We start from the raw sequence: 20,992 nt of genomic DNA, 5'->3' as shown, positions 1-20,992 counted from the left end.
GACACCCTGTAGGCTGTATTACACGTATTCCAGCTCCAAACTGTGTTACCACTTTTTTTTTGATGTTTTCAATATTTAAAATGAAATCCATTTCTGCCATCTTTTGTATCAATACTTACCAAATTACAGTTGAGTCAGTATTATTCACAGCAGTGGATTAGCAATAATGGGAAATGCTGATGCATAAATGATTGGTAACTTCCTTTGTAACAGAAATACGTGAAATACAGCCTACAGGGTGTCTTAACACTGGTAAAATAATTGCCTGAGTTAGTGGGTTCTGGTTTCAAGCTCCAGTCCGGAGACTAGCACACAAATATGACTGACACTCCAGTGCTGTACTGAGAGACGACTTGACTGTTGTAGGCAGTGTCTTTTGGATGTATTGAGAAACTGAGGTCCTATCATCCTGCTGACATGCAACTAAACCATGACACTTCTAAAGAACAGTTGAGTTTTCCAAATGTGCAGATCAAATTTATTATTAAAACTGCATTGTTAAAACAGTTTAATTGGACATTGCACATTACAGGACATTGTCAAGCCCAAAATGCCTGCAGTGTATTTTCATGTTACAACAGTAACCATGCTTCAAAAGTAATTCTTTGGCTAGAAATGCCTTGGGTGTGGAAAGTGCTGTTTAGAGCAAGTTGGTTCTTACCAGCTGTGCTTGTGTAAGGTATTTCTTCCACCAAAGATAAGGCTGCATTGATGGAATGGTAGACAGGCCATAGTAGAAGTACATTAATACATGGATAAAACTGTTCAATGTTGGACCAAAGAAACCTGTAATGAAACAGAGAGAGAAGCAAAGTAACCAGATCTAAGTGTATTAATGTTGTTTCAACTTAACTTGCATTACATTTTGTCTGTAGCAAAAAATGTCCCAAGTACTTTACATGAGAAAATTGGAATCTGGCAAATGAATGAAAGAATTGAACAACAACTAAAAGCTTGTTGAATGTGATTGGTTTTAAACAGGACCTTAAAAATGGAGATAGAGAGGTATTAGATGTATGGAAAAATTTTGAATGTAAGGTTTTCGTAGTTGAAGGCCACCTGCCACCAATGAGCAAAAACATAGAATCACATTAGAAGGTCATTCAGCCCAACAAGTCTGTGCCAGCTTTTGAAAAGGCTATTCATTCCCCTGATAATTCTGCATTGTCCTGTATGGTTCCTTTCTCATTTTCTTTCTTCCCTTTGAAGGTTGCTATTAAGTCTTTCAGGCAATGCATTTCTGATTTGTGTCAAATTCATGTAGAATGATGCGGGCTATAATGAGAAATGTGGCAGAATCACGTAAGAAATCCGGTGAGGCTTATCTCAACATCAGGAGCAACTTTCTTTTTCCTCTAACTAGGTTCCAAGTTTTGAGATGAAATTCTCACTAAGCAGTGGCGAGTTGACTGTTAAGGGGAATATTGCTGGTTAATGATCTTAACTCTGTATCTCACTTTATTAATAATCTGGTTCCTATCCTGCCACCCATGGCAAGCAAACTAGATGCTTGGGAATTTTTGTCATGGAAGGCAGGGTACTAGCAACTTAAGCTTGCTGCTGCTCTAAAGCACCTGCATGCTGAACACCGGGCATCATCGTCGTGGGACACGCTCCACAGGTATCAGCCCCCCGACATTTCTCATCCACATACATTACCATCCAATGTGTGCTAGCTTCTTAGGCAACTGTCTGTGTTGAGCTTCCCTTCAGGTTTCGTCCAGGTATTCCGATTTCCTCCCACCATCCAAACATATGCAGGTTATGTGGATTGGCTATGTTTAAAAAAAAAAATATCCTAGTGTGCAGGGATGTGCAGGTTGGGTAGGTTAGCCATGATAAAAGCCTTCAAATGGAGTTTCAGGGATGGGATGGATCTAGGTGGAATTATGTTCAGTAGGTTGGTGCAGATTCAATGCGCCAAATGGCCCCTTTCCGCACTATGGGGAATCTGTAACTCTATGAGGCGTAAAAGAATAGATTAAAACATTAAAAACCAATTTCTGACAGAAATGATTCCTTAGAATCGCATGTGAAATTTATTGGGCTACCTAAACCAGCCCAGGAAGTCTGATTGATAATTCTGAAGAGTGTTAAATCAATACAGTTTTACTTGGAGGAGGATGCAAGTACAGATTTCAAGAAGGTGGACTGTGAAGTACTTATGCAGATTGATTTAAGAAGCAAGGTGGTATCGGAGGATTTGGTGGATTTAAAAGTGGACAAATTCCCAAAGGAGTTGCATCCCAGGCTACTGTGGGAGATGTGAGAGGAAATTACAGGAGTCCTGACCCATATTTGTAAATTGTCTCTGGCACCTCCCCATGGCCAGAGGTCGGAAAAACAGCTAGTGTGGTTCCACATTACAAGAAGACTAGTAGAGATAGACCAGGGAACAACAAACCAATGCATCTAACATCAGCAGTAGGATAACTATTGGAAAAAATAGTGAAGGAGCAAATTTACCCTCATGTAGAGAAGCTAGGTTTTATCAGGGATAGTCAGTATGGCTTTGTCAGAGGGAAGTCATGCCACTGATGGAATCTGGTGGAATTTTTTTTGAGGAAATGACCAAATGTTTAGATGAGGGTAATGCAGTTGATGTAGTTTATGTGGATTTCAGCAATGCTTTTGACAAGGTCCCACAATGGAAACTGACAAGGTAGAAGCTCCCAGGGATCAAGGGTTACTTAGCACATTGGATCTGAAATTGGCTTAGTGACAGGTGATGGTAGAAGGTTGTCTGGAGCCTGGTACACAGTGGCATACCACAGGGATCAGTGCTGGATCCCATACTGTACATGATACACTAATGATGACAGAAGCAGTTGGTGATTGCGCCTTCTGTCACTTTTTCTGTGCTGACTTCATGACTGTGGCATTTAGAACAGTTGGGTTGTGCTCCAGCTTCTGATCAGTGGCCTTGATAAAGAGAGAGATGAGCAGCTATCTGTTGTTGGTGTTTAGGTTCTTAATCACAGGGGTCAACTCTAGGTCTCTATATAAATTATACATATATGATGAAAAATAAAGTGATAAGTGAGTTTGCAGGTGACAGGAAGATTGTCTAAGGCGTTAACAGTGAGGAAGGAGGTCTTAGGTTACAGGACGATACAAATGAATTGGTCAGATGGTAGATCAATGGCAGATGAAATTTAACCCTGAAAAGTGAGGTTATGCACCTCCAAAGTAATAACAAGTCAAGGGACTACTCAATGAATGGAAGGACACCAGGAAACTCAAAGGAATGGAATGATCTTGGGGTACTTGACTACATATATTTGAAGGCAGCAATATAGGTTAAAATGGTAGTTAAGGTGGAAATGAGATGCTTGTTTTTATCAAATACGTCCCAGAATATAAGAGCAGGGAGGTCATGTTGGATCTGTATAGAACTTTGGTTAGGTACCGTGTGGCAGTTCTGGTCACCACACTATAGGAAGGATGTGATTGCACTGAAGGTGGTACAAAGGAGATTCACCAGGATGTTGCCTGGAAAGGAGCATTTCAGCTTTGAAGAGAGGCTGGATAAGCTCAAGTTGTTTTCATTGGAGGGGAAATGGTTGAGGGGGAACCTGATTGAGGTGTATAGGGTTATGAGAGGCATGCACAGGATGAGTAGTTGAAGGGTCAATAACATGGGGCATAACTTTAAAGTGAAAGGCAGGAGGTTGAGAGGGGATTTGAGGAAAAGTTTTCACCCAAAGGGTAGTGGATATCTGGAATGCAATTCCTGGAAAGATAGTTGAGGCAGGAAACCTCAACCTTTTAAAAATTACTCAGATGAGCACTTTAAGTGTCATAACATTCAAAGCTATAGACTTAGTGCGGGAAACTGGGACTAGTGTAGGCTGTAGTAATTTTTTGTGGTATAGATTTGATGAGCCAAATTACTGTGTAATTCTATGATTTACATTACTTAGTATTTCCCTTTTCTTTCTATTCTGTGATCTCTACAATCAAAGTGATCCAACTCTATTTTGATAGTATGCAACCATTCAGCACATGTTGCACAAGCTGACAACTGTTCCACAAATCTAGTACTGTTACCCGGGTAAAGAAGAATCTCATGTCGGATGACCTAGTTCTGCTATTGCATAATATATACATGACTCATGCCCCTCCCTGATCGAACTGATATAATCCATCAATGTGAACAAATTCAAGCTACTTAACTCTTTTAAAAATCCACACTTCCATGGAGACAATGTGTTTCTAATGAGAATAAATGAGCCTCTCCGTAACTAATTTGTTTCAAGTTAAACATATTTGTGGCCTCCGTGTGGAAATAGAGGATGTATCGGTATCCGTGAGTGACAGGGATGATGTAGGTATAGAAATCAGACATAAGGACTTTAACAAACTTAAAGAAATTAGCAAAGGAAGAGAGAAATTCTGAGAGGTTTGGTTGGGTTAAAAGTAAACAAGTTTCCAGGGTCAGATGAAATGTATCCCAGGCATGTTGAATGAGGCAATGGAGGAAATAGCAGGGGCACTGGCAATAATTTTCAAATTCTCCCTGGCCAACGCAGATGTGCCAGAGGACTAGTGGATAGCTGATGTGATGCCATTATTCAAGAAGGGAGCAAGGGATAAACCAGGAAACTACTGGCCAGTTGGTCTCACATCAGTGTTAGGGAAACTATTGGAAGCAATTCTATTGGAACTCTAGTTCAAGTCTCACCTGCTCCAGAAGTACATGATAATAACTTTGAACAGGTTGGTTAAAAATATTTGAGTGGCAGATATCAATCAAGAACATCAGCATGTTACTGATAGCAAATGTAAGAGCCAATGGGATTCAAGGGAATTTGGCTAAGTAGATCCAGAATTGACAGAGTGACAGATTAAATTCCATTTGCCATTGACCAACCAATCTAGATAAATGTGAGGTGATGTGCTTAGATAAGAGAAACAAGGCAACAGAATACATTATGAAAAGTAGAATCCTGGGAAGCACAAAGTATGAGAGAGACTTTGATGTGCATGTCCACTGTTCCTTCAAAATAGCGGGACAACTAGATAAAGTAGTTACAAAAACATATGGGATACTTGCCTTTATTTGCCAAGGCATATATTTTCAGAGAAGGGACGAGATGCTGGAACTGTATAAAGCATGGTTAGGTCACTCCTAGAGTACTGTGTGCAATGCTGGAATCCACATTGAAGGAGGGACTTAATTGCTCTAGAGACAGTGCGGAGGAGATTTCCCAGGACATTGCCTAAGCTAGAGAATTTCAGTCATGAGGAGACTCAGTGAGACATGGTTGAGACGAATAAAATTATGAGGGTATAGACAAGGTAGCCAGGAAGGATGATTTCCCCTTGGAGGAGGGATAAATGACCATATGTGAAAGGAGTAGGTAAACAAAGATATAATGGATAGCACATCAACACAGAAGAAAAGCTGAATAAATATTAAGAGGAGTCAAGAGTGAGAAAATAGGGCAGCAAGATCGCTCATTGGTTAGCACTGCTGCCTCTCAGTGCCAGGGACCTGGGATCGATTTCAGCCTTGGGCGACTGTCTGTGTGGAGTTTGCACATTCTCCCCGTGTCTGCATGGGTTTCCACCAGGTGCTCCGGTTTCCTCCTACAGTCCAAAGATGCGCAGTTTAGGTGGACTGGCCATGCTAAATTGCCCATAGTGCCCAGGAATGTGCAGGCGAGGTGGATCAGCCATGAGAAATGCAGGGTTTTAGGGACAGGGTAGGGGGGTGGGTCTGGATTGGGTGGACTCAAAAGGCTGAATGGCCTGCTCCCACACTAGGGATTCTACACTAAATAATCCTGAATGCAACCCATATGTGATAATTGGCCTATGAGTACACAGGAATGGGTGGCTGTGCAAAAGTAACACTTTTAGTCGTGATGGCACAGTGCTGCCTCACAGCACCAGGTTCATTTCCAGTTTAGAGTAACTGTCTGTGGTGTTTGTACATTCTCCTTGGGTCTGTGTAAGTCCTGATGGGTGCTTTGATTTCCTCCCACTGTACAAAAATATGCAGGTTTGATGGATTGGTCATGCTAAATTGCTCCATGGTGTCCAGGGATGTACAGACTAGGTGGATTAGCCATGGTTAATGTGGGATCATGGTGCAGATGATACCAAAATAGGTGGTGCAGTGGACAGAAAAGATTATCCAAGTACAATGGGACATTGATCAGATGAGCCAATGGGCTGAGGAGTGGCAGATGGAGTTTTAGATAAATATGAGCTATTACATTTTGTTAAGCAAACCAGGACGTACTTATACACAATGATATGTCCTGACAATGTTGCTGAACAAAGATTTAGGGGTGCAGGTGCATAGTTCCTTGAAAGTGGAAGTGGAATCGTAGGTAGACAGGGTAGTGAAGAAAGCATTTGGCACATTTGCCTTCATCAGTCAGTGCACTGAATACAGGATGTGGGACATCATGCTGCGGCTGTACAGGACATTAGTGAGGCCACTTTTAGGAAACAGCATACAATTCTGGTCACCCTTCTTTCGGAAGGATATTATTAAACTTGAGAGTGCAGAAAAGATTTACAAGGATGTTGCTGAGATTGCAGGGTTTGAGCTGTAGGAAGAGGCTGAATAGGCTGGGGCTTTTTCTCCCTGGAGTGGAGGCTGAGGGGTGACCTTATAGAGATTTATAAAATCATGAGTGGGCATGGATAGGGTGAATAGCCAAGATCTTTTTCTTAGATTGAGGCAGTCCAAAACTAGAGGCCATAGTTTTAAGGTGAGAGGGGAAACATTTAGAAAAAAAAGGGAAGAGACGTGAGGGGTAGCTTTTTCACATGATGCAAGTATGGAATGAGCTGCCACAGGAAGTGGTGGTGGTGGGTACAATTACAACATTTTAAAAAAGGCATCTGAATGGGTATATGACTAGGAAATGTTTAGAGGAAAAAGGGCCAAATGCTGGCAAAATGGGACTAAGTCAGATTAGGATGTCTGGTTGGTGTGGTCAAGTTGGACCAACTGTTTCCGTGCTATATGACTCTATGATTGGAGAGTTACATGGATAGTGGGATGGTCTTCGGAGGGTTAGTGCAGACCCGAAAGGCTGAATGACCTCTATCTGCACTGTAGGGATTCTATGAATTCTATTCTATGAATGTCATAACAGGGCCCGACATGGGGTGGGTCAAAGATATGCAAGGATGGAATCAGGCTCTAAAGTTATTGAGTTTGATGTTGAGTGCTAGAGTCCAAATGGAAAAATGAGATGTTGTTGTTTGAGCTTGCACTGAAGCTCACTGGAACACTGCAGAAGGCCTGGGACAAAAGTGTTGGTGTGGGAATATAGTGGTCCATTAATGTGGCAGGCATGTGGAAGCTCGGGGTTGTTTTTGCAGACAGAATGTAGGTGTTCAGCAAAGCAGTCACCCAGCCTGCATTTCATCTCCCACTGTAAAAGACCATATTGTGAACAGCAAATGCAGATTGAATGAAACACAGGTAAAATCACTGCTTCACCTAGAAGGTACTGATGCCTTAGATAGCGAGGTGGTACTCAAGCCAGTATTACACCTTCTGCGATTGCATGGGAAGGTGCCATGTCAGTGAGAGATGTTGGGAATGGTAGAGAAGCGGACAAGGCTGTCCTGTAGGGCTCAGTCCCTACAAGAAAAAAAATGTACTGACAAGGGAGGGAAGGGGAATATGTGTCTGATGGTGGCATCCCACTGGAGATGATGGAAATGGCGGCTTACAATCCTTCAGATGCTGAGGCTGGTGGGTTCTTAAGTGAGGACCAGAGGGATGCTATCATTATTATGAGGGAAGGGAAGGGGTGAAGGCAGATTGTGGGAAATGGGTCGAACATTGCTAAGGGTGCTGTTGACCATGGTAGCAGGGAATCCTCAGTTGAGGAGAAAAGGTGGACAAATCTGAGGCATTGTCAGATAGATGCAACGGAGATGGAGACAGTGAGAGAATGGATGGAGACCCTGACAGGAAGCAGGGTGAGGTGGTATAGTCGAGGTGGTAATTTTTGATGGGTGCATAAAATGGGTTGAAGAGCTTTTTTGTGCTGTAGATCCCTATGATTGTATTTCCAAAGCTTCAAAGTTATTCACCCCGTATAAACACTACCAGAAACAGAAGTAACTGAAATTTTATAAAATATAATTCAGGTACAACTGATTTTTCAAAAATATTGTTACATGCAAATTTATATCACCTGGTGTTATTCCCACTATTTCGGTCAGTAACAATGTTCAGCCCTCACAAAATAGTTAGAACCTAAAATAGCTTCCTGAAAGAACAAAAATAGAATCTAAAATAGAGCTTACTTTGGCCGCAAGGTATCCAGTTAAGGACGCACCACCAAATGTTGAACATTGTTGCATGGTGATATACATGAAGAAATGTAATCTGGCTATTTTTCTTCCGTAAGATGAAAAAAAATGTGTCCATAAATTCAATAGCTTTAGAAAAGTAGTACCACCAAAGCACTTTTGCCACCTGTAAAATGAATAGGAACCATACTCATAACTAATTGCATCAATATACAGAACAGTATTTCCATGAACAGTAATTTGAACAAAATTTCATTTTAGAGATTTGAAATGCTATTGCCAGCTTTTTATTAAAATAAAAAATGAAGTCAACTGAAATTAAAATCATAGGCTGTGAGGTATTGGGAGGCCTCCTCAGTAGTGTAGTGGTTAGTATCCCCACCTGTCACATGGGAGACTGGGGTTCAATTCCCCGCCGGGGAGTAGCTGAGGTACTTTTTGGGGCAGCACGATGGCTCAGTGGTTAGCACTGCTGCCTCACAGCACCAGGGACTCGGGTTCGATTCTAGCCTTGGGCAACTGTCTGTGTGGAGTTTGCACATTCTCGCTGTGTCTGCGTAGATTTCCTCCAGGTGCTCCAGTTTCCCTCTCACAGTCCAAAGATGTGCAGGGTAGGTGGATTGGCAATGCTAAATTGCCCATAGTGCCTAGGGATGTTTAGGTTAGGTGGGTTAGACAAGGGAAATGCAGGGGTAGGGGAATGGGTCTGGGTGGGATGCTGTTCGGAGGAGCGGAGTTTGTTGGGCTTGTTGGGCCGAAGGGCCTGTTTCCACACAGTGGGGATTCTATGATTCTATGACTAGCAAAGGTTGTAGACTCTTGTGGCATAGAAGAAGAGCATTCAGACAGTCTTTGACAGCCTTGTTCAATTAACTCTTCTTTGCAGTTCTTTCCAATGTTATGATTTCGTTTTCATGAAAGAACAAAAATGTAGGTCTGTCTTGAACCAGGAATGAGCAGTCTGCATCTCTTCTCAACCTGACCGTTGAAATAAGTGAACAGAATGTCCTGCTACCAACCTAACCAATAGTACTGGTAAATAGATGTCTCCTACCAGGTCTGGATATTCAAAACATAGTTGATTACAATGGTGCATGCAACAGTCTGAGACCAGGTATAGACTTTGAGGAAATCAGATTTGGAGATTTTAATTGAACTGCTGCCAACAGGTGCAAATTAATCTCCTTTTAAAGTTGGTGGGCTAGATATTAATGGGAAGAATTAAGTTGGAGTCTGAAAACATTGTGACTGAGCAGACCAATCTTTTAAAAAAGGTCCCTTCTGCCATATTTTATCCATCATGTACGATGGCAGCTTGAAGGCAGCCATGAAGGAGGGTAAATACCAATGTGGGCTGATTAGAAGACCCACCTCGATTCTCTGACATTTTGTAATATAACTCAGCCTATTAGGCATGTTAACTTTCTGGCATCCCCAACATCCCCATTTGCACAAATAATACCAATGTTGAATCATCATGTCAGAAGTGGGGTGTTTGCACAATGTTTAGCACCATTTGTGACTCTCCCAATACTAGCACCATCCAGATCCATAAGCAGGAAGTCCTTGGCAGCATCCAGACTTGAGCTAATAAACAGTCAAGTCATAAGTACCAGACAATGACCACCTCCAATTACAGATGATCTAGCCATCACCTCTTGATATTTAATGGCAAACCATCACTGAATCCCCTGCTATCAATATACTGGGGGTTATCACTGACCAGAAACAGAATTGGAACAGCCTTAGAAACTTTGGCTACAAGAGCAGATCAGAGGCTAGGAATTCTGTGGTGAGTAAGTCACCTCCTGTCTCCCCAATGTCTATCCATTATCTACATGGCTCATGTCAGGAGTCTGATGAAATATTTCCACTTTCTTGAATGAGCACAGCTCTGAAAACATTGAATAAGCTCAACACAAGCTGGAACAAAGCAACCCACTTGATTGGTACCTCAAACATTCACTCCCCTTACCACCAATGCAGAATGGCAATAGTGTGTACAGTCTACAAGATGTGATGAAGAAACTCACTGAGGCTACTTCAACAGCCCTTTTCAAACCTGCGACCTCTACCACCTAGAAAGAGGAAAATCAGCAGGATACATGGGAACACAATCTGCTGCAAATTCCCTGCCAAACTGCACATTATCCTAAGTGGGATCTATATTGCTGTTTCTTCAATGTTGCTCAGTCAAAATCCTGGAACTCCATTCCTGACAACCCCATGAGTACCTACACCAATGTCTGCAATCAATCAAGAAGTTGGCTCACCATCTCTTTCTCCAAGTGAAATACAATGCACGTTAATAGACTCACTAGCTGTATGTTCACATCCCATGAATAGATCAAAAGTGGACAAGATCAGGCATTCTCTTACATTACTCTGAAATGCAGGGCTGCCTATGTGGCAGTATTCTTTAAGAACTACATTAAAAATTGCTACCAAATTGGTAGCCCATTAGTTTGTGTCTCACCCTGATGTCAGCATCATTGGCACTGTGGAGATTCTGACACTGCAAGTTGTACCTGCCTTCCCAGCTTGCCAGGACCAGCTGTGAAGAACATAAACTTTTATTAGAAAATGCATTTTTTAACAATTTTTGGTACAGAACACAGAACTTAGTTTGAAACTAATAGCAATATGCTCAGGCGGGGAATTAAAAAAAGACAATGTTCCCACAATATTATCTTTTTTAGAAGAAGTCTAGTTTGTCTTCAGTTCCATACTCTTCAACTTTAGCTGAGTGTGTTAGGAAAGCATTTAGAAAATGCCTCATGGAAATCGGCATAAATAACATTTGCCAACATTGCCCTAGTTGAACAATGCAAACAGAGAGTACTGGAAAAACTGTAAATCTATTCAATATTTTTGTCCTTTCAACAAAAACAACCAAAAAATACCAAGGGATAGATCAAGTGCCATTAGGCATTTTAAATCTATACTGGTGTCTCTGACCAGCGCAGTTGAAGCAACAGCAAGACAGGAGTGGAGCAAACCTTCACTGAATCTAGAGGCAGAACTCCTGAGATGCTGTCAGGTTTCATAAAAGTAATATGGCAAGAGGATTGGCTGCTGCTCAGGAATAGGTTTTAGGGGCTGAGAGAGTATTACTAGGAGGGACAGTATAAAGTCTTTATTTTTGTGGTTTGTTCGGAATCATAGAGAGCAAGAACCATAGAAATGACATTGCATAGAAGGAGGCCATTCAGCCCATCTTGCCCAATGCCAGCCCAAAGACACCCACATGACCTTTCTAATCCCATTTTCCTGAGCTGGATCCACAGCCCTGCAGCTTAGAACACTTAAAAGTGTAAATCCAGGTGGTTTTAAAAGAGGTTAGGGTCTCTGCCTCCACCACCAACTCAGGCACTGAATTCCAAACATCGACCATCATCTGTGTAAAAACGCTTTTCTTTGTGTCTCTTCTAATCCTTCTGCCACTTAGCCTGAATCTATGACCCCAGGTTTTTTGAACGGTGTACTCTCTCTACCCCTCAATTTTGTATACCTCAAATCATGTCACCTCTTAACTTTCTCTGTTCCAAGGAAAAGGTCAGGTTGAATCTGAGAAAATGGAGTGCAGTCAGTTCAGAGGGAGATAGATTCAAATGGAAAGGGTGGGGAAGGGGAGGACAAGTGAGGGGCAGAGAAATTAAGGTGACCGATGTTGTGTTGACCGTTCTCAATGAACAAGACGCGTACAAATAAAAGGCCAAATAGAAAGATAGGTCCAGGTGAAGGGAGAGTGTTAGAGGTGGGTGAAGTCATCCATGGAACAGGGAGTGGACTCCTATCAAAAAGCACAGGGAAAAGGTGATGGAACAAAAATTCAATGTCATGTCTAGTCCAAAATACATTGAGGCATTGGTGCAGAGGGATAAAGCAGACCGTTGTGGAGTTTGGAATATCTAGCATTGGAAAGCAGAAGGCCAGAAAGGATAGTAAACACCTGACAAGTGATGGGGGCAGGAGAAAGGAATGAGTTAGACAGAAGGGATATTCCAGAGGGTTGTGGGCATCCCTGACTTGTTGCAGCATGTGTCCCTTAATGCCTGTAAAAGGTAGAGAAAGAAAAGTTTCTTGTTAAATCATTGAACAAGCCAGAGAATGAAGTGGAATGGAGTGGGATGGGGGTGGGGGGCGGGGGGAGGTGCAGGACAACTCGGAGATAGAATGAGGCTGTGCTGATGGAGAGAGAGTGCATATGGTGATGCATAGCACTGAGTGTGGATCTCAGGATTCAGTGGGATCTGAAACTTGCTTGTGATTGGAGGCAAAGTGATGGTGAAGGGTTGGTTTTGTGACCGGAAGCCTGTGACCAGCAGTATACCACAAGGATCAGTGCTGAGACACTTGCTGTTTCTTATGTACAAGTGGGTCACTTGTATGTGAATGTAGAAGGCATAATTAGTAAGTTTGTGGATGTCTCAAATTAATGATGTTGTTGATAGTGGGTAGGATGATCTTAAGCTAGTCTGATTTGATCAGCTGGAACATTGGGCAGAGCAAAGGCAGATAGAATTTAATCCTGATGCGTGATGCTGCATTTTGGGAGGTCTAATAATAAAAGGATTTATTCAATGAGAAAATCTCAGGACGTCTAGCAGCATCTGTGGTGATAAACTAGAGTTAATGTTTCGGCTCAAGGTTCTGATGAAGGGTCACTTAACCTGAAATATTAACTGATTTCTCTCCACAGATGCTGCCAGACCTGTGGCACTTTTCCAGCATTTTCTGTTCTTGTTTCTGATTTACAGTCTCCGCAATTCTTTTGTTTCTTTATTTGCAGTATGAATCCCTAAGGAGTACTGAAGAACAAAGAGACTTTGGCATACAAGTTCATAGATCCCTGAAGGTGTCTGCACAGGTAGATAGGTAGTGAAGAAGACAAATAGGATGCCTTCATTAGCTGAGGCTTGGAATAAAAGGAGCAAAGACATCTTGTTGCAACTTTGCAAACATTGGTTAGGCCACAGATGGAATGCTGTATGCAGTTCTGGTCGCCACACTTTTGGAATGACGTGATTGTACAGGAGAGTGTACAGAAGAGATGCACCAGGATGTTGCCTGGGATGGAAAGTTTCAGTTATGAAGGATAGGCTGTGTTTGTTTTGCTTGTAGCAGAGGGGTGACCTGATTGAGGTATACAGAATTATGAGAGGCATATGAGAGGGTAGACTGTGAGAATCCATTCCCCATGGCAAGTGTCTCTAAGACCAGAAGGCGTTAGGTTCTTCACCTTATGCGAAGAGCAGGTGGTTTACAGGGAATTTGAGGAAAAACATTTTTACCCACAATGTCATTAGATGGAACACGATACCCGAGACGGTGAAGGAGGCAGGTACTCTCACAACATGTAGGAAGCATCCAGACAGGTGCTTAAAATGCCAGGGAATAGTATTGTATATTTTCTGCTTACTGGCCTTTCTACCATTTTTAATAATCAAAATGGTAGTCTTCAGCCTTTCAGGGCTTGCCTGAATTTTGTGGCCAAGATGCTTCTTCATGGGCAATTTGAAATTGTCAGAGAAATTTCACAATTTAAAACATTGTGTATTCCTTGCAAATTGTTTTCAAATAAAACTAATTTCCTGAGGCATTGATAAATCTTCCCCCTCAATCATGATGTAAATGAGTTCCAATTTCATTAAAGTCTTAATTTTCTTCTCAGATTCTAGCTTTTAGATCTTTTAATTTGCTCTTTTGTCACCGTAAGGGTACTGCAACCTTTCTAATACTGTGGCCACAGTATAAATATTTTTCTTCCCTGTCTTTGGCAGCTGTGCCTCATGGGACCTGCTCAAAATTGCAGTGATGTTCATTGTGTTGGAGCTTAATGCAACATTAATTTCTTCAGAACCACTACCTTGTACGATAGATATTCTGTTATGGATAGTGTCAAATGGCCTTGCCAGTTTTGCTCCAAATCTTGATATCAGCAGATCAATAATTTTTATAAAAAATCATTTAGATTTTAGATGAAATCTTACCTCAATAAAGATGTAGAGAGAGAGAAGCATTACTCCAAGATTATATATTATTAGGTGAATCCTAAGAGAGAATACCGGTTTCTCTTTCATATACTTTGTTCCCAGCCATATAGTGATTAGGTAGAAGAATGTAAGGAGGAATGTAGGTAAATAGGAATCCAGCATAAGCCATCCTTTAACCCTGGGATCTAAAAAGAAACAGAAAATGACTTCAGATCCCCATGTTTACCAATTACAATCATAGTACACCCTAAGTGAATTGGACAAAGCGCAAAAAAAGGCTTCAAGTAATTTCAGAAGTTAAATCAAGATAAAATTCAAATATCCTTTAAGAAAACCTACCATCCTTATCTGGTTTGGTCTACATGTGATTTCAGATTAACAGCACTGTACTTTGAAATAACTCCAGAGGCCAGTATCCCATCACCAAGTCACCCTTTATTTACACATGAAAAGTCATCCAGCTCCCTCAGAACCAGCTCTGAGCATGAGGATGTCTGACAATCCTGTGTTTTTTTTCTGTGAGCCAGGTCTCCCTGATTGGACCAGATGAACAATCCCAATCAGCGAATTCATTCTATGAGGTGCACCTGGCTGACCTTGTCATAAACACCACATGCTTGACTCATAGAATCATCAAAGAATTCCTACAGTGTGGAAGCAGGCCATTCGGCCCATTGCATCTACATCGACCCTCTGAACAGCATCCCACCCAGACCCACCCCCTACCCTATCCCTGCATTTCCCACCCTAGAAACTATGGGCAATTTAGCATAGCCAATCCACCTAACTTGCACATTGGTCATAGAATCATCATAGAATCCCTACAGGGTGGAAACAGGCCCTTTGGCCCAACAAGTTCACACTGACCCTTGAAGCATCCCACCAAGACCCAATCCTCTATAACCCACCTAATCTACACATCCCTGAACACTACGGGCAACTTAGCTTGGCCAACCCACTTAGCCTGCACATCTTTGGACTGTGGGAGAAAACTGGAGCACCCAGAGGAAACTCACAATGACACAGGGATTCCACAAACTCCACAGACTGTTGCCCAAGGCTGGAAATGAACCCGGGTCCCTGGCACTGAGAGGCAGCATTGCTAACCATTGAGCGACCATGCTGCCCCAAATCTTAACTGCCCTCTGAAATAGTCAGTTTTATAAAATCAGTATAAGATCAAACACTAATGAAATCAGATGGATCAACCAGCATCAACATAGGCAGTAGAAACAATGATAGTGAACAATCATTGTGAAATTGCAAAGTCCGCCACACTAACATCTAAACCCTAGTGTCAAAATTATGGAAGAACTCTTCCACTGATTAGTCAAGCAACACCCTGACAGTCACAGTCATGGAATCATAGTTTAAAGATAATGTCTCAGAAGCCACTATCCACCAGCCCTGGTTATGTTTTGAAACACTGGTACTCATCAGCCATAGGTGGCGGAACAATGGTTTACCGTTGGGAGGGAGTTGCCATGGGAGCCTTATCATTGATTCTGGACACCATGAAGTCACATACCATCAAGTCAAACATGGGCAAGAAAACAGACTGCTGATTAACCACCACCCCACCTCCCCCTCACCCCTACCTTCAGCTAATGAATCAGTATTCTTCCATGTTGAACACCGCATAAAAGGACAGAGGGTGGCAAGGGTACAAAATGTACTCTGGGTTGAGGTCTTGATTGTTCATCACCAAGAGTGACTTGGTAGCAACTACTACCAATACTGAGTCTAGGTCTAGTGGCCAGTGGTAAGAGGATCAAAATGATGGAAAAACCCTAGCTAACCTCATTTTCATAAATTTATACATCTCAGATACATCTGACCATGTCAGTACGGCCATGGCCACCCCTGTGGAGATGGGATCTGTCTTCAGGTTACTCTATTGTACTGAGTGACACTACCACTATACTAATGGGATAGATTTCAAACAAATCAAATGAGGGAATCAATGAGGCACTGTGGATAATCAGCACCATGGTCCTGCATTTCCCCACTCTACCATTGTCATCACACCCTGAATCAACTAAGAGTGCAGGAGGGCTTAACAGGAGTAACACCAAGTATATTTAAAAAGTGAGGTGTTAACCTGGTGAAACTATAGGACAGAATTACTTGCATTTCAAACTATAGAATGGCATGCAAAAGACCGAGGTAATCATCTCACAGCCAAAGAATCAGATCCAGTCTCTATAGTCTTTCCAAATCCAGCCATACATGGTAACAGACAGCTGAACAATTAAACCAGGAGTTGGCTCCACAAATATCCCCATCTCAGTGACGTGGCAGTCTAGCACATCAGTGTAAAAGCTAAGGCTAAATAATTTGCAATCATGGTTGATCTTGGCAAAATGTAACACCGCATTTATCTACATTAACTGCCATTCCTCGGCCCATTAGCTCAGTTGATCAAGATCTCTTTGTTTCCTTAGATAACCTTCTTCACTATCCACTATACCACCAATTTTGTGTCATCCACAAACTTACTAACCATGTCTCCTATATCCTCACCCAAATTGTTTATGAAAAATGACAAACGATGGACCCAGCACCAATCCTTGCAGCATACCACTGGCACTGGCCTCCGATCTGAACAAAAACTCTCTCCCACTACCTTTTGTCTCCAAGCCAATTTTCTATCCATTTAACTAGCTCTCACTGGATCACATGTAATCTAACCTTATTAACCAGTCTACCATATGGAACCTTGAAGGCTTTTCTAAAGTCCATTTAAACATCTACTGCTCTGCCTTCATCTATCCTGGTCTTCAAAAAATTCAATCAAGTTTGAGACACACGATTTTCCATGCACAAAGCCATGCTGACTATCCTCAATCAGTCATTGCCCTTCCAAATGCATGTAGATCCCATCTCTCAGAATCCCTTCAACAATTTACCTACCATTGATGTCAGGCTCACCAGTCTGTAGATCTCCTGCTTTTCCATGCTGCCTTAAATAATGGCACAACATTAGCCACCCTCCAGTTTTCCAGCATTTCCCCATGGCTGTTCACATTACAACCACCTCCTTTAGACACCACTATTTCTTCCCTGGCTTCCCACAAAGTCCAGAGATACACTTGATCGGATCCTGGGGATTTATCTACTTTTACGTATTCCAGTACCTCCTCTTTGGTAATATGGACTCTTTTCAAGACATCACTATTTATTTCCCCAAGTTCCCTAGTTTCCATGTCTTTCTCCATGTAAAATACTGCCCTGAAATATTCGTTTCAGATCTCATCCATCTCCTGTGGTTCCATACATAGATGGTCTTGTTGAACTTTCAGGGACCTTATTCTCTCTCCAGTTACTCAATTGCCCTCAATATACTTGTAGAATCTCTTTGGATTCTCCTTAACCTTATCTGACAAAGTTCTCATGTCCTCTTTTTTGCTTTCCTGATTTTCCTCTTAAGTGTACACCTACACCCACAATACTCCTAAAGGGATTCATTTGATCCCAGCCATTTATACTTGACATATGCTTCCTTCTTTGTTTTGAAGAGAGCCTCAATATCTCTCATTATTCAGTGTTCCCTACTCCTGCCAGCCTTGCCCTTCACGCTAACAGGAACATGCTGACCTTTCATTATCTTGCACATTCTTCCCGTGCCTGCGTGGGTTTCCTCCGGGTGCTCCGGTTTCCTCCCACAGTCCAAAGATGTGCAGGCTAAGTGGCTTGGCCATGCTAAATTGCCCATAGTGTTCAGGGATGTGTAGATTAGATGGGTTATAGGGGGATGGGTTAGGGTGGGATGCTCTGAGGGTTGGTTTGGACTTGTTGGGCCGGAGGACCTGTTTCCAAACTGTAGGGATTCTATGATACTATGATTCTAAGATATCTTGCTTTTGAAAGCCTCCCACCTGCCAGGCATCCCTTTATCTGTGAACAGCCTCCCCCAATCAACTTTTGAAAGTTCCTGCCTAACACCATCAGAATTGGCCTTGCCCCAATTTAGAACTTGTGAACCAGCCTTGTTCTTTTCTGTAACTATTTTAAAACTAATAGAATTATGGCCAAAGTGCTCCCCCAGTAACACCTCAGTCACTTGCCCTGCCTTATTTCCCAAGGGAAAGTCAAGTTTTGCCACTTCTCTAGTAGGGCTATCTACATAGAAACATAGAAAATAGGTGCAGGAGTAGACCATTCAGCCCTTTGAGTCTGCAGCACCATTCAATACAATCATGGCTGATCATGCAACGTCAGTATCCTATTCCTGTCTTTGCCCTTTGATCTGTTTAGCCGCAAGGGCCATGCCCAACTCCCTGTTGCATACATCTAATGAACTGGCCCCAGCAGCTTCCTGTGAAGAAAATTCCTAGGTTCACATCTCTGGAGTAAAGAAATTCTTCCTCATCTCAGTCCTGAATGGCGTACCCCTTATTCTTGGGCTGAGAAAGTTTTCTTGAACACATGTAACAAATTCCTCCCGATCCAAGCCCTTAACATATGACAGTCACAGTCTAGGTTTGGAAAGTTAAAATTCCCCTGTATTACATCCCAATTATTCTTACAGCTATCTGTGACCTCCCTACATATTTGCTCCTCAATTTCTCACTGACTATTAGGCTAGAGTACAATCCTAAGATTATCATCTACTTATTTCTCAGTTCCACCCATATAGCTTCACCAGACAATCCCACAGGATTATCCTCTCTAAGTACACCATGATATTTTCCCCTAATCAAAAACAACAGTCCCCCTCCTCTCTTGCCTTCCCTTCTATCCTTCCTGCAGCATCTGTACTCTGAAACATTGAGGCGTCAGTCCTGTCCGTCCTACAGCCATGTTTCTGTAATGGCTATGATATCTCAGTCCCATATTCCCATCCAAGCCTCGAGTTCAGCTGCTACACCTGTCAGGCCTCTTGCATTAAAATAAATGCAGTTTAATTCAGCAACCTTTCCTCATTCTCTGCCATGCTCTTGCCTGCCTTAAATATTTAACTTGCTCTCATTACCTTCTGCACCAGCCTCAACCTTCTCTTGTCTCACTACTGCTTAGGGTCGCACCCCACTGTCAGGCAAGCTTATATACTATTGAATAGCTCTAGCAAATCTCCCTGCCAGGATATTGGAAACCTCCAGTTCAGGTGCAACTGTTCCTTTTGTACAGGTCATTTCTGCTCCAGAAGAGATCCTAATGGTTCAAAAATCTGAATCCCTGCCCCCTGCATCAGCTCCTCAGCCATGTATTTATCTGCTCTATCCTCCTATTCCTACTCTCACAAGCACATGGCACCAGCAGTAATGCAGAGATTGCTACCCTTAACCTGCTGCCTAACTCGCTATATTTACTCTACAGGGCCTCATCCCTTTCTCTACCTATGTCATTGGTACTAATATGTACAATGAACTTCGGTGCCCATGCTCTCCTTTGAGCATGGGCTGCAACCACTCCGAGTCATCCTTGATCCTGGCATTAGGAAGGAGTCTCACCTCACAGCCATGGAAATGCCTGCCTGGGCCCCTGACTAAACAGTCCCCTATCACAGTTGTTCATTGGGACTTTCACACACCCTGCTTTATAGTAGTGTGGTGCCAAAGATCTGGCTGCCACTGCTATTTTCTCCTGGGAAGCTATGCCCCCCAACACTTTCCAAACCAGTATATTTGTTTGAGAGTGGCAGCCACAGGAGAGTCCTGCACAACCTGCCTCCCTCTCCGTACGGTTCACCCATCTATCTGACTGCACCTGCAGCGTGACCACCTTCCTAAATCTACCATCTTTCACATTTTCTGCTGCTGTACATTCCTCAATGCTTCCAACTGCCACTTCAGTTGATCCATGCGGTCTGGAAGGAGCAGCAGCCAGACACACTTCCTGCAGACATAGCCATCGGGGACACTCAACTACTTCCTGATATCCCACATCTGATAGGAGAAGCATGCCACTCTACTGCCTGCCATCTCTGCCCCTTTCGCAACTAGCAGACTTAGGGGATAAAAAAGAAAGTCTTACCTTTCCCTTATCTTGTTGCTGCACACCTTCCTCAACAAAACTCTGAGATCTAACCAGCAGAACCTCTACCACAAAGCAGCCCTTGCAAAAATAGCCAGAACAAGGCACAGCAATGCCTCACACTCTCTCACTCTCTCTGTCTCCCTCATTCTCACTCTCTCTCACGCTCTAATGCTCTCTCTTTCTCACACACTCTATCTCTCACACTGTCTCTCACTCACTCTTACACTCTCTCTCTCTCACAGTCACTATCTCTCACACACTCACTCATTCTCTTACACGCACTCTCTTTCTCAAACTCAATCTCTCTCTCTCACTCTCCCTCACACACTCACATACACACTCTCTCTCTCACACTCTTACACTCACTCACTCACTCTCACACTCACTCACACTCTCCTGCTCAAACTCAATCTCTCTCTCTGTCTCTCACACTCTCTCACTCTCTCTCAAACACTCTGACATTCTCTCACTCTCTCACTCTCACATACTCTCTCTCACACACAGTCTCAAACTCACTCTCACTCATTCTCACTCTCTCACACTCTCTCAAACACTCTCTCACATTCTCTCACACACTATCACTCTCACTCTCTCTTTCTCACATTCTCTCAAATTCTCTCATTCTCTCTCACACTCTCTCTCTCTATCACACTCTCTCACACACCCTCACACACTCTTTCACTCTCTCACACTCTTTTGCACATGCTCTCACTCTCTCTCTCACT

At 42.6% G+C, this 20,992-nt stretch overlaps 1 protein-coding gene across 7 annotated transcripts in view; it reads right to left on the bottom strand.

Moving 5' to 3' along the window:
- Window positions 1-549: 549 nt before the first annotated feature.
- elovl2 (ELOVL fatty acid elongase 2) overlaps window positions 550-20,992 on the bottom strand; it is a 116,441-nt gene continuing 95,998 nt past the window's right edge. For all 7 annotated transcript variants that reach the window (XM_048610789.1, XM_048610781.1, XM_048610807.1 and 4 more), the window contains 4 exons: window positions 14,286-14,473; window positions 10,769-10,846; window positions 8,287-8,458; window positions 550-786 (listed from right to left, as the gene is read on the bottom strand). In XM_048610789.1, the coding sequence (XP_048466746.1) occupies window positions 641-786; window positions 8,287-8,458; window positions 10,769-10,846; window positions 14,286-14,473 (584 nt within the window). In that variant the 3' untranslated portion in view covers window positions 550-640. The remainder of the gene's footprint in view (window positions 787-8,286; window positions 8,459-10,768; window positions 10,847-14,285; window positions 14,474-20,992) is intronic.

The sequence above is a fragment of the Rhincodon typus genome, chromosome 2 (assembly GCF_021869965.1).
Source record: "Rhincodon typus isolate 14 chromosome 2, sRhiTyp1.1, whole genome shotgun sequence".
NCBI classification, from domain to species: domain Eukaryota; kingdom Metazoa; phylum Chordata; class Chondrichthyes; order Orectolobiformes; family Rhincodontidae; genus Rhincodon; species Rhincodon typus.
Note: the sequence above shows the minus strand (reverse complement) of the source record. Positions and strands in the feature narration are given on the sequence as shown.